General features: G+C 47.4%; 2 protein-coding genes across 2 annotated transcripts; both read left to right on the plus strand.

Annotated features, from left to right (window-relative positions):
- Window positions 1-3,885: 3,885 nt before the first annotated feature.
- LOC124674868 lies at window positions 3,886-4,669 on the plus strand. Its single transcript, XM_047210922.1, has 2 exons — window positions 3,886-4,103; window positions 4,227-4,669. Exons 1-2 carry the CDS (start codon window positions 3,945-3,947, stop codon window positions 4,512-4,514), a joined length of 447 nt encoding a protein of 148 aa, XP_047066878.1. The 5' UTR covers window positions 3,886-3,944; the 3' UTR covers window positions 4,515-4,669.
- A 7,307-nt stretch (window positions 4,670-11,976) lies between these two features.
- LOC124677581 (late embryogenesis abundant protein 19-like) lies at window positions 11,977-12,940 on the plus strand. The gene is made up of 2 exons (XM_047213561.1): window positions 11,977-12,359; window positions 12,479-12,940. The coding sequence occupies exons 1-2, from the start codon at window positions 12,120-12,122 to the stop codon at window positions 12,824-12,826; spliced, it is 588 nt and encodes a 195-aa protein (XP_047069517.1). The 5' UTR covers window positions 11,977-12,119; the 3' UTR covers window positions 12,827-12,940.
- The last annotated feature ends 230 nt before the right edge of the window (window positions 12,941-13,170 follow it).

Here is a 13,170-nt window from a genome sequence, read left to right on the forward strand (position 1 = left end):
GGAGGGACTGGGCTGGCTAGGTGGCTATCAATAAATCTCACTAGGCTAAAGTACGAGGGCAAAGTAGTTGCATCTTCTTGAAAGAAGAAAAATGGAAATTGAAGTTTTTCTATTTGATTTTGGGACAAAAACTTTTTGAACGTACGTCGTGGGTTCTTTTCCTCTGCTTCACCAAGTGCCCCCTTGGATAGTAGGGTACACCTAGACTCAAGTAAGTATAAATTAGAAATGGAGACAATATATTCATTAGTTTTAACTTTTTAAGGGCCACCATTGGCATGATGAACTTTGCAAATAGACCTAAATCCTGAAACAATTAGAGAATCAGTTAAATCTTCAATTGTGTTGTCAGGAATCATCCAATACCCCTTTAGGGATCCATGTATGGCCTATTGATCTCTTGGCAGAGAGGAGATAGAAGAAGCATCATAGGAAGTGAGACATTCACGGGTGGGTCAATTTGACTCCCGGGCTCATTAGAGCTCTTTATTTTCAACACTTGATTTTTTTTGAAATAAAACACAAGTACATATAGGCAATGCTGCATACTTCAAGTTTGGAAAGTCTCAATCTAGAATATGTTGTATTCTACGCTAAAAAAAAAGACTAACTCATAGATCTGATGAGAGTGTGAATAGTGCGCCTTCAAATATTGTCAGCTTTTTTGTGTGTAGCCCATTATATAACATATTTTAGATTTAGATATTGCACATTGAAGTAAAAGCCATTAAATGTATCTAAAAATCATATTTTTTTGTAAAACTTCAAAATATTCTTGTTTTCCGTTCACGGTGAGATCCTTCTCATCGGTTGTAGATAAAATGAAATTACGATATTTCTCCACCACTAACTCAAGATGGTTCGTGAGTCGGAGCTCAAAGCAGTGGTTCTCCACCACAGCGAGCTTAAGGAAGACGGCGTGTGTGTGGGAATTATTGGTACTACATGCTTAGTGAATTAGATACCGGAAAACTAGAACTATTGCCAGCAAGCCTGGACTGGCCAAGCATAGTGCATTAAATGTTGGCGTTGAGAGTTCAATGAAACTGATGAATTTTTTATATATGTTGCGTGTATTGTTGCGTATTTCATCTTGTTTCAATGATTCTAGAGATCTTGTTGTGAGGGGTTGACTTATGCTGCAAACATGTTTCACCGTCGTTGTCTATGTCATTCCCGTATGTTTGCTTTGCATGGTTTTTCATTTCTTTGTGTTGTGACCCATTTCAATATTTATTGTTGTAACTAGCCGGGATTTGTTGTGTATATCCTGATTTCTTATTGTGCTAAAGTGGTCGAATCCTTGCAACATCTTTGAGTGATTTCTACGTGGAGGTGAAAATAATGTTTCACAAGAACAAAAATATGTTGCATGTGGTGGTAGCTTGGTGACCGGAAATGCCAGACTTGACACCTTAAAATGGAGCTCTTTCCTCCTAACCATGCTAAATTGCAAGGAATACACACATTAGTTTCACAGAAGCTAGGATGACATCTTGCATAAAACCCATGATAAAACCCATGATAAATTACAAGGAATCCACATGCTAGCCCTCGGCTTATGGCTAGGAAGCCACCACAAGTTGGCCTTGGCCCTCTGGCTTATCTTCCTAGGTATGCCCGACGGTCCGGCCCTCGGCATATGACCGTGTGTAGGAGCCATCCAGACTGTGCCGCGTGTCCATATAATCCGGCATACACGCCTCCGCCGTCAATTGGACGATATTGTTAATTTTTTCTGAAGACCATATAGAACGCTTGGATTAGTACATATACTGGCAGTTTTTGTATGTTGACGGCTTTACGGCTGGCTTAATACTAGGTCATTACTAAGGGCGCTATATGCCGAGGGTTTCCATCGGCATAGGTGTATGCCAAGAGCCCTTGGCCTATGTCGACGGTTCAGGGCCCTCGGCATAGGGCATGTTCCCTGGTGACATGATGTATGTAACCTTCAAACGTGGACATCATGGAGAATCAAACCGGTACGTACAAAAGCTAAGGAGAGGCGATCAACAGGCGACCACCAAAACCCATCTAGGGTTCCCTCCCTCTTGCGGGGGACGCCGGCGGTCTGTTCCGCCTCCGGTAGTCTTGGATCTTGGAGGTGTGGCAGACCACGACCTCTCGCTGGCGGGAGGTTTTCCACTCTTTGTTTAGCCTATTTCCAGTATTTCTTCGGGATGTTGAGGCGACGGTAAAATCCTTAAGTCAAAATAAGGTTCTCCCCGGTGGTGCATGTAGCATCGCAAGAGGGCGCGCGGAGTCATGCGTCCGGCGGATCTCATGGGATCTGGTCGGTTTTCATGTTTGGTGTGTTTTCAGGTTAGTCTCTTTCGATCAACGGTTGTCATCAATGGCGATGGTTGCTGTTGTTCGTGTGTTGGTCTTTCATGGCCTTAGCTCGATGACTTCCCATCTGTCTATTACAACAAGCTCTATTACGACAAGCTTTGCTCGGCTCTGTGATGGAGGGGCAATGACGGTGGCGCGCTTTCGGTTCACACTAGTGTTTGTAGTCGTCTTTTTTGTTAGAATAGTGTTTGTAGTCTTCGCTAAGTCGTCCAAAGACCTATTTATAATTCATATTACTTTTAGATCTCTTTGCACTATTGTTGATGATTTTTAGTAGATTAGAGCATGTCTAACAGACCCCCTAAATTTCCGCCCCGTAAAACACGTGTAGAGGGCCCTGTATATAAAACGCGAGTACTTTTAACCGGACAAAAACGCCTCCCATCTAGCAGTCCCCGTATACGAAAACTGTAAAAGAGGAAAATGCTTCTTTTTCCATCTCTTCGCGCTGCAGCCCCGCCGCCGGACCTGCCGCCCCACCGGACCTGCCGCCCCGCACCACCGGACATGCCGCCCGAGCTGCTGCCACGCGCCGCCCCGCCGCCTCGCCCCGCTTCTCAGGCCGCGGGCGGCCCCCGTCGCCTTGCGCCGCCTCAGGCCGCCATGGCCCCCGTCGCCTTGTGCCGCCTCAGGCCGCCATGGCCCCCGTCGCCTTGTGCCGCCTCAGGCCGCCATGGCCCCCGTCGCCTTGTGCCGCCTCAGGCCGCCATGGCCACCCTGGCCCTGCCCCGTCGCGGCGCACCCGCCCTGCCCGCGCCGGCGCCAGTTCCGCCCCGTCCCCGCCAGCTCCGCCCCGAGTGGGAGAACGCGGAATTTTGCTTCAAAATTCATCTAGTTTTTTCATTATTTGATAGAAATCTTGATGGGTTGAAAGAAATTGGTAGAGATTTGATAGAATTTAGAGCTCGTTGGCTGGAATTGGTCGCCGGAGTGGAGTTTGTTTGGCGGCGGCGCGGCGAGGTCCGGTGGTGCGAGTGCAGTTTTCACCCCCTACAAGCCCCTCCACCCTCTATAAGTAAGGGCGAGGGAGAAAATTCCCAGTGCCCCGTATATTTTAGATACGGGGTGAACCGTTTAGGGGGCCTGCTAGACGGCCATTTTCGCCCGCACCCCGTATACCGCCGGAATTATACAAGTCCGGCGTGGTTTAGGGGGTCTGTTAGACATGCTCTTAGTAGAATTTCGAAAGAAAAAAATGTGAACATCAGGATTTGGTTCTTCGATCCACTCCGAAGTATGCGCGTTCGTAGGAAAGGTTGGCAAGCTAGCGAGCATGGGTGTAGCAAATCCTTGTCAACGTATTTTTTTCTTTTATTGGAAACTTTTCGATCGTGGCCGCTGCGCCACAAAAACCCTTGTCGACGATTCTCCACGCACGGCCGGACCACAGAACCTTGTCGACCATTGATTGTCTTCATGCACCCAAGCGATCACGTCTCGACGTGTCACCTGCCACCTCGGCGGCAACCCCTCCGCGTCCGGCCTATAAAATCAGCACTGCTCCTCTCGCCCTCTCCCATCCTACTGCAAGTACAGAACCTCACACAGGCCATCAGCGACTACAACCTCATCCAATTTTTCATATCGAAATGGCTTCTTCTTCCGTGCTGCTCGGAGCCGCAGGTGCCGCCGTGCTCACCGGCACCACCGCCGGCAAGGCCGTTCCACGGCCGTGCTTCCTCGCTGCTCGTCCGCGCGCCCTGAGCGGTGGCCGCCTCTGCCTACAAACCCCACCCAGAGCGTCTCCGGTATGTGTAGCAAGTGTTCGTTCATGACTGGATCGTGTCTTCATGTGGATTACATTTGCGTACGCCGATACTTAATTGATCTCTTAGATCATATGCTAACATACACGCATATGTATGCCGCAGGAGTACAATAAGGCTGCGGATGCCACTGAGGACGCCATCGAGGGCGCGAAGGGGGTGGCCGCGGAGCTGAAGAAGGGCGTGGCAGAGATGGCGGCGGCTGTCTCGGGTGACACGGACAAGGCTGTGGAGGCGACCGAGGAGGGCACCAGCGAGGTGGCGGCTACGGCCAAGGACCTCGGCGAGCAGGCAAAGGGGGCGGCTGAGGAGGCATGGGACGGTGCCAAGGACGCCGCCAAGGGTGTCACCGACAAGGTCGCCGCCGAGGCCAAAGTCGCGGCCAAAGAGTAGCTCTACTATTATACGATTAATCAGTCCGACGATCTGTATGCATACACTTTGATACTAGACATAAGATAGTTGTATTCATTCTCTCTCGTACAGGATTATCACTCTTGTTACATGATGTCAATTTCTTTTTATTGATAAATTTATATCGACCAGCACTTGCATGCTCCTGGTGAATCGAATTAGGTCTAGCTTTTGGGATATATATAACCTCACTTAAACCTTTTTTAAACAATTTCCACCAAAGTTAGATATACTTCTAGGAGTGGAAGTCTGGAAGACGTAGGCACACACACGAGGTTTTTAAAAAGTTATGAATGTCAATGTTTAGGCTGGAACGATACCCTCGTCCGGTATCGGTTGCGTGTTTATATAGCACAGGAAAAGCCCCTGGCGTGGCATGTACAATACGTAAGGATCGGTGTACTACACCGTATACCAATACGTAACAACTCTAACAGCCCCCCTTAATCTAAACCTTGGAAAGGTTGAGATTACGCTTAAACTCATCTAGTTTCTTAACAGGAAGCGCTTTAGTAAAACCATCTGCAACTTGATCCTTGCTAGAAATAAAACTAATAGCTAGCTGATTCTTAGCAACTCTTTCTCTAACAAAGTGAAAGTCTATTTCTATATGCTTAGTACGAGCATGAAACACAGGATTAACAGACAAGTAGGTAGCACCTAGATTGTCACACCAAAGCCTTGGTTTTTTCTTCAACTTAACTCCAAGTTCTGTAAGAAGAGCTTCTACCCAAATCAACTCAGCTGTAGCATTTGCAAGAGACTTATATTCAGCCTCAGTACTAGACCGAGACACTGTATCTTGTTTTCTAGCACTCCAAGAAACCAAATTAGGTCCAACAAATATGGCAAATCCGCCTGTGGAGCGCCAATCATCGAGGCAACCTGCCCAATCTGCATCTGAAAAAGCACTAAGAAGAGTTGATGAAGATGCTTTAAAAGTTATTCCAAGTTTCATTGTATCCTTGACATATCTAAGAATTCTTTTCACAGCTGACCAATGTTCAGTGGTTGGCGCATGAAGATATTGACACACTTTGTTGACAGAGAAGGCCAAATCTGGTCGTGTCAAGGTTAGATACTGTAAGGCTCCAACTATGCTCCTGTACTGAGACGAATCTTCAGAGCCAAGAGGTGTGCCAGCTGTCAGAGATAATTGTTCAGATGATGACAATGGTGTAGGTGCCGGTTTACATGCAACCATGCCGACTTTAGTAAGAATATCAGTAGCATACTTTTCTTGTGTTAACAACAAACCATTTGGTGTCTTCTTGACTTCAATACCAAGAAAGTAATGTAAGTCACCTAGATCTTTAATAGCAAAATTCTCATTGAGACTTCGAAGAAGAACAGAAATAGCATCATCAGAAGAACTTGTGACTATGATGTCATCCACATATATCAACAGAAATATGACTATGCCTGACTTGGTATAGAGAAATAATGAGGTGTCTGCTCTGGAGGGTGTAAAACCAAGAGTGCACAATTTAGAACTTAACCTTGAGTACCAGGCACGAGGAGCTTGTTTCAATCCATATAATGCTTTATCCAATTTGCAAATATAATGCGGAGCATGAGGGTCTTCAAAACCTGGGGGTTGTTTCATGTAAACCTCCTCTTCAAGAACACCATGAAGAAACGCGTTCTTGACATCTAGCTGCCTTAACTTCCACCCTCGAGAAACAGAAATAGCCAAAACAGTTCGAATAGTAGCAATTTTAACCACTGGACTGAAAGTGTCCTCATAGTCAATACCATACCTTTGCTTAAATCCTTTTGCTACTAACCTTGCTTTGTATCTGTCAACTGTCCCATCTGCCCTCCTTTTAATGCGATAGACCCACTTACAGTCAATCAAATTTTTCTTGGAACTTGGGGGAACAAGGTGCCATGTTTTATTGATCATCAAGGCATCATACTCCTATTCCATGGCTTTTCTCCAATTTGAGTCATCAAGAGCTTCAGTCAATGTGCAAGGTTCACCTGTAGACGAAAGCATGCCATACCTGACTGTACCATCAGTGTATACTTTTGGTTTTCTTATACCTTGCTGAAGCCGGGTGCGAGGAGGCGACGGTGGTGGTATAGGCTGTTCAGGTGGTGCAGCACTTGGAGAGGCAGGGTCTTCGTCCGCAGAAGATCCACCCGCATCAGCTGACAGCGACGGAGAGGCTGTCGACGTGGCGGACGGAGTCGGCGACTCTTCGCGTCCACCAGAGGGCGCCCCCCGCGGAGACTCGGTGACGGGCGGGGGAGAGCCAGTCCTGGCTGACCGCGTGGAAGACGGCTCAGGAGTTTGGGCGGGAGATTCTTCCCCGGGCGGCGCGCGTGATTCGGCGCCAGAGTCAGCATCAGGATCCGCCTCGGGATCCGACAAAGGCAGGGAATGTTCCTCCTCGTGTCTTGTGCCAGTTCCGTCCGTTTCTGAATCTGTTTCTTCAGTTTCCGTCGCACTTGGAGCACCATTTTCAACACGGTTTTCTTCAGCATTCTCAGGATTCTGCAACACATATGGAACAGGAATAATAGGAGACATATGATCATCAGTGTGTTGTGCAACCCCATGGGAATTTGATGGAAGGAGGAGAATTTCTTTCTTGAGGAGAGCACCGGCATTAGGACGAAGTGAAGCAAAAGGGAAAACCTTCTCATCAAAAACAACATCTCGAGAGACATAAACTCGACCAGTGGAAACATCCAAGCATTTGACACCCTTATGAAGAGGACTGTAGCCAATAAAAACACACCTAGTGGAACGAAAGGCAAGTTTGCGTTTATTGTATGGGCGAAGATTAGGCCAACAAGCGCAACCAAAAGTGCGAAGAGCATCATAATTGGGTGTGATATTCAGGAGACATTCAGTTGGACTCTTAAGATCAAGCACTTTGGTAGGAAGAAGGTTTATGAGAAATGTGGCGGTAAGAAAGGCTTCATCCCAAAACTTGAGAGGCATGGACGCATTAGCAAGAAGGGAAAGACCAACTTCTACTATGTGGCGATGTTTTCTTTCAGCAGACCCATTTTGTTGATGTGCATGAGGGCAAGAGACATGATGAACAATGCCAAAAAAAGACTATTGAGTTTTTCATATTCACCACCCCAATCAGTTTGCATGGTAACAATTTTCCTGTTAAATTTGCGCTCAACATACTGTTGATAATTGAGAAAAGCTTGATAGACATCAGAACGCTTTTTGAGCAAGTAGATCCAAGTAAATTTACTATAATCATCGATGAAGCTTACATAGTATGCATGTTTCCCAACAGAAAGAGGTGCTGGACCCCATACATCAGAGAATACTTGTTCCAAGGGAACAGTGGATCTACTAGTAGAAACAGGATATGGCAACTGGTGACTCTTGGCAAGTTGACAAGAGTCACATACATAAGGAGTGCTTTCTGGGGTGTAAGCTATATTATTCTTCCTAAGAACTTGTTGAACTATGAATGAAGAAGGATGTCCTAAGAGACGATGCCATGTGGATGAAGACGGCTTTATTGTGAAGTAAGCATGCTTGGAGGATTCACTAGATGTGGGCATCAAGGGGTAGAGACCTCCATAGCGAGGGCCTTTAAACAGGGTTCTTCGTGTTGCCTGATCCTTGATCAAAAAGAAGAAAGGATGAAACTCAATAAAGATGTGATTATCAAGGGTAAACTTGTGAACAGATAACAAATTTTTGGATGCACTAGGAACATGCAATATGTTATTGAGTTGGAATGAGTTATGAGGGGTGCGCAAAACTGAATGACCAATATGACTGATATGCATTCCCGTACCTTCTGCCGTGCGCACACGGTCTTGGCCTTGGTATTTGTCATGTGTAGAGAGCTTGCTCAATTCAGCAGTAATGTGATCAGTTGCACCCGTGTCCGTATACCAATTGGTATCAACACCATATGAAGCAAGATTTGCACCCTTGTCATCACGCTCGCGATCACGATCACGATTGTTCTTCTTATCATCGGAGTAGCGCCACCAGCAGTCACTTGCAGGATGACCATGAATCTTGCAGATTTGACACTCCGTGTCAACATAAGGGGTGGGGGCCCGGTCAGACCGCCGGTTGCGACCACGGTCACCACCACCATCACGACGCTCGTCACGGCGCCGATCGTCACGGCGGTCATCACGACGCTCGTCACGGCGCCGATCATCGCCGCGGCGCCAATTGCCGCGGTCATCATCATAGCGACGATTTCCACGGTCACGGTCATCGTCATAGCGGCGCGGAGGCGAGCGGCCACGGTAGCCGTCCCCACCACCACGTGGAGGCGAGCGACCACGTGGGGGAGGAGTGCGTCCGCGCGGGCGATAATCACGCTTGGCGACATTGGATGTTGAAGAGAAGGAGTCAGTAGACTCCTCGACACCATTGCGCAGGTCATAGGCATACAGTTGATCATAGAGCTCATCAAGGGAGGTGCCCGGGTTGCCATTGACGGAGGTGATCAGCGAGTTGTAGTGGCCCTTGTCAAGGCCATTGAGGACATAGCTGATGACCTCATCTTCATCAAGAGACTTGCCAAGAGCGCCCAGCTCATAAGCGAAGCCTTTCATCTTTGTGAAGTACTCATCAGCCGTCAGGGACAGCTTTTTTGTATTGTTCAGCCGATCTCGAAGATGCTGCACTTTGGACCTGGAGGCAGAAGAAAACATGGCAGTGATAGTTTTCCACGCATCGGCGGTGGAGTGTACATCAAGAACATGAGAGAGGATGTCAGGGGACAGCGAATTCAACAGGAACCGAAGCACCTGCTGATCACGTGCGAGCCATGCACTATAGGCTGGGTTGGGAACGGTGATCTTGTTCTTGTCAGCATCTTCAGCATCCAGGGTCTTGGCCGGTGGACGATCAGATCCATCGAGGAGTCCCAAGACGTCAGCTCCGCGAAAAGCTGGGTATACCAGAGCCTTCCACGGGAGGTAGTTGTTGCGCGTGAGGGGCTGTGCCGGAGGGTTGCCGAGAGCAGCAGCCATGGCGGCAGCAGTGTTGTTGGACGAGGTCATGATGAAGGCAAACTAGGTTTTGTTTTCTTGGGTTGTAGGAGCGCGGCGGCTGATAAGAGCGGCGGCGATCTGGTCGTGTTTGTAGGCGGCGGCAGCGGCTTGGTAAGCGGCGGCGGCGGCGATCTTGGTCGTGGGTGTAGGGTTTTGGGTCGTGGGAGCGCGGCGGCTGGCAAGAGCGGCGGCGGCAGGGTCGTAGGCAGCTAGGTCACGAAGGGAGGTGGCTCTGATACCATGTCAATGTTTAGGCTGGAACGATACCCTCGTCCGGTATCGGTTGCGTGTTTATATAGCACAGGAAAAGCCCCTGGCGTGGCATGTACAATACGTAAGGATCGGTGTACTACACCGTATACCAATACGTAACAACTCTAACAATGAAAAAAGAGCTGAAATAATTCAAAGCACACATACAATACACATATACTATTCTCACACGATTCAAGGTTTATGTAATCCTTATGATTTTTCCCCGCAAAAAAATTTCTTATAATTTGATCCACGTCATTCTGTAAGTGGATTCCGTACCATTTCATCAGTAGCTGCATTGTTGGTGTCATTATTCGTTTTTACGGATTTGTCTTCTTTTTCTTGAGGCGTGCCTTGAATTAGTATCTAAGATTTTTTATCACGTGGTATATTCATGTTGCATGAATGTTGCTAGTTTTATTTTACAAAAAAATCATGTCTTAAATGTTTATCATGCGACCCAAAAAATTAATCAAAAAACTAATGATCTTCGTGGAGTATTACCGAAGGAGCAATCAATATACAAGCATTGAATAGTCCCTTTCTCATTAAAACAATAATTCATTTGTTTCCCGTTCCATTTAACCAGAACTAGATTATACCCCGCTGCCGGATATGCATTAACCCAAAATGAAGAAATGTGAAGATAAAATAAAAGAAATGTGCCTAGTTTATTCTCGTTTGAACTACAAAGGAAGTAAAGCCATGTGCTCAACTGATCGGAAGTTCAAGTTGGCTCTGGGATTGGTTGCGTTATAGCAAGGAATAAATAAGCTCCCCGCAAAAAAAAAGGAATAAGCTACAATGAAGTAGACCTAGTGCGACTTAATACAACAATACACAAATGTAACCCACTTAAGGCCATGGGGTTTCAATTTTATGCCAGATAGTAAAATTCGAGAAAGACTTTCTATATATTGGAGGGCACTCTGTCAATCACCATGTGAATCAAAATATTGGAGGGCACCCCCAGGACTTCATTTACATTACATCAAGCAGTTCAGTTGCACACAGTACATACATGTTTCAATCGCCCAACTCACTTGTAAATTGTGTCCAACATCCTGATGGTGAGGCGATATATAGTTTGTTGCCAACTGTGCGAGTATCTTATTCTCGGAGGCCACTTGCAAGCATATAGTGCAGTCAAGCTAATGAACTTCGGAAAAACATTCTAAACTCTTAAATGGTTGCGAAAGCGAGATCAACTTTTTCTAGCATATGAGGAAACCATATATTACCTTTGTTTCTTAACGTAAGACGTTTTGCCAAACTAAGTTAGTTTTCCAAAATATTCTATGTTATGGAACAAATGTAGTACTGATTTATTGTAAACTTCAAACTGGGCAACATTCTGAAAAACAGTAACCCATACTATAAAATTGTTAAAGTTAAAAACAAAGACTACACAATGGTTGGGTCTCAACATTTTTAGCTCGAAATTTCCTTGAATACCGTGAGAACATAAAATATTTTACTATAACTTTTATTTTTCTGAAACTTCGAAATCTGTTTTCGAGTTTGTCGGAAATTCTAAGGACCCTAGTGAATGAGCCGGCTCAAACCAAGCTAAACCGGGTCGTTGTCCACTGACTCTTCCATGTGCACGCCAAGAGTTAGATTCTGAGTCAACCAAATAATCATCGTGTTTATGGATCTTTTTTCTTAGACATTAATGACCTCGAGAGTCCGATATGTGTTAAAATTCCCTAAATTGTACTACTTTCGTTCACTAGTATAGTACGACGTCTTGGCAAGCTAATTTAGCTTGCAAAAAAAGTCTTATAGTAGTGAACACACAGGAATTAGCGTATTTGTTAGTTGTTACTTTCAATCAGTGACCATGCGCCTATTAGCCCACTTGTTATTTCTCATGAATAATTAACGGTTTGCTATTTGCAGTTATAGGCTTTCAAATTCAAAGGTGCGAGTTCAGCACACGGAGAGATCAGTGATGACATCTGGCAAATATCTTGAGCTCGGACGTAATCATCAACATCAAACGTAGACGCGAGGATTTGGGGTTTTCATCCGTTCCAAACAGGTCACGTACGTACGTACACAGGGCTTGCACGAGAGGTGGGCGCGCCAAAGATTCTTTTTTCTTCTTTCTATTCCAGGCAAAACTCTCCCGGGTCACGAGTATGTCTGCGGCACCGCAGAACCTTGTCGACAGTCGCCGCACCACACAACCTTGCCGACCACCCCCGCCGCGTCGTCGTGCATCGACGGGCAGCGATCGCGTCTCGACGTGTCACCTCCCTCCTCCTTCCCTTCGCCCCGTCCATTTGCATGCACACGCCCTGCCTATAAAACCGGCACCGCACGATGGATCAAATAAGCTCAATCCCATCCATCAGCGCCAAACTGACCAAGTTTCCTTCGCCGACGCTCAGAACCAGAACAGTAATGGCTTCTTCTTCTTCCATGCTTCTCGGAGGAGGCGCGGGCGCCGCCGCGCTCAGCGCTGCCGGCAAGGCTCTTCCCGGGCCGTGCTTCCTCGCCGCTCGGCCTCGCGCCGTCAGCGGGGGCCGCCTCTGCCTGCAAACCGCTCCCAGATCGTCTCCGGTACGCATGCATGTTTCCGATATATCGAGCACCTGTTTCACATGCTCAAGTCCATTATGTGTGCACTGGCACGTGTTTGTTCCTGAGAGATGCTGACATGCCTTTGACTCGTGCGACAGGTGTATAGCAGCGCCTCGGACGTCGCCGGCGAAGCCGTCGAGAGCGTGAAGGGCGTGGCCGGGGAGGCCGCGGGAAAGGCCTCGGACGCCAAGGACAGCGTGGTGGATGCGGCGGGGGACGCGGCGGGCAAGGCACAGGAGGCGGCGGAGGGCGCCGTGGAGGGCGCCAAGACCGGCGGCGAGAGCTTGGTGGACGCGGCCAAGGATGGCGCGAGCAAGGTGGCCGAGACGGCGCAGGACCTCGGCGGGCAGGCGAAGGAGGCGGCGGAGGGCGCGTGGGACGCCACCAAGGACGCCGCGCAGGGCGTCGCGGACAAGGTCGCCGCCGCGGCCAAGGATCTGAGCTGAACATTTGCTCTCTTTACACTTTGTCTATCCAACTTCGATCTTATTTAGAGTCTGATCATATTGGACGACCTCTGTAATTTTGTACGCTTTCTAATGTGACAGTACCTTTTGAACCGTGCGCGCGCGCCTCTGGTCCGTCTAAACGTCAAGTGTGTCAAAACGAAAACAATAACTTTGGAGTGTAGATGGATAAAAGACCAATCCATGTATGGGTCCAAAAGAGTGATGAACATCGACACCCCGTCACCAAGATCTTTTTTTTTCTTGGTAGGCAAAAAATACCTGTGGCAGCGGTATTTCGGAAATACTGAAAAGACCGGCCAAATACCAGCTGAGCTTTGTCA

This window comes from Lolium rigidum, chromosome 7 (assembly GCF_022539505.1).
Source record: "Lolium rigidum isolate FL_2022 chromosome 7, APGP_CSIRO_Lrig_0.1, whole genome shotgun sequence".
Taxonomy (NCBI): Eukaryota; Viridiplantae; Streptophyta; class Magnoliopsida; order Poales; family Poaceae; genus Lolium; species Lolium rigidum.

What these genes read in the sequence shown, in the direction of transcription:
- LOC124674868 (XM_047210922.1), top strand. Translation starts at nt 3,945, where the DNA reads ATGGCTTCTTCTTCCGTGCTGCTCGGAGCCGCAGGTGCCGCCGTGCTC. An exon ending in CCCCACCCAGAGCGTCTCCG is followed by an intron (nt 4,104 to 4,226) that starts GTATGTGTAGCA and finishes TGTATGCCGCAG; the next exon opens with GAGTACAATAAGGCTGCGGA.
- LOC124677581 (XM_047213561.1), top strand. Translation starts at nt 12,120, where the DNA reads ATGGATCAAATAAGCTCAATCCCATCCATCAGCGCCAAACTGACCAAG. An exon ending in CCGCTCCCAGATCGTCTCCG is followed by an intron (nt 12,360 to 12,478) that starts GTACGCATGCAT and finishes CTCGTGCGACAG; the next exon opens with GTGTATAGCAGCGCCTCGGA.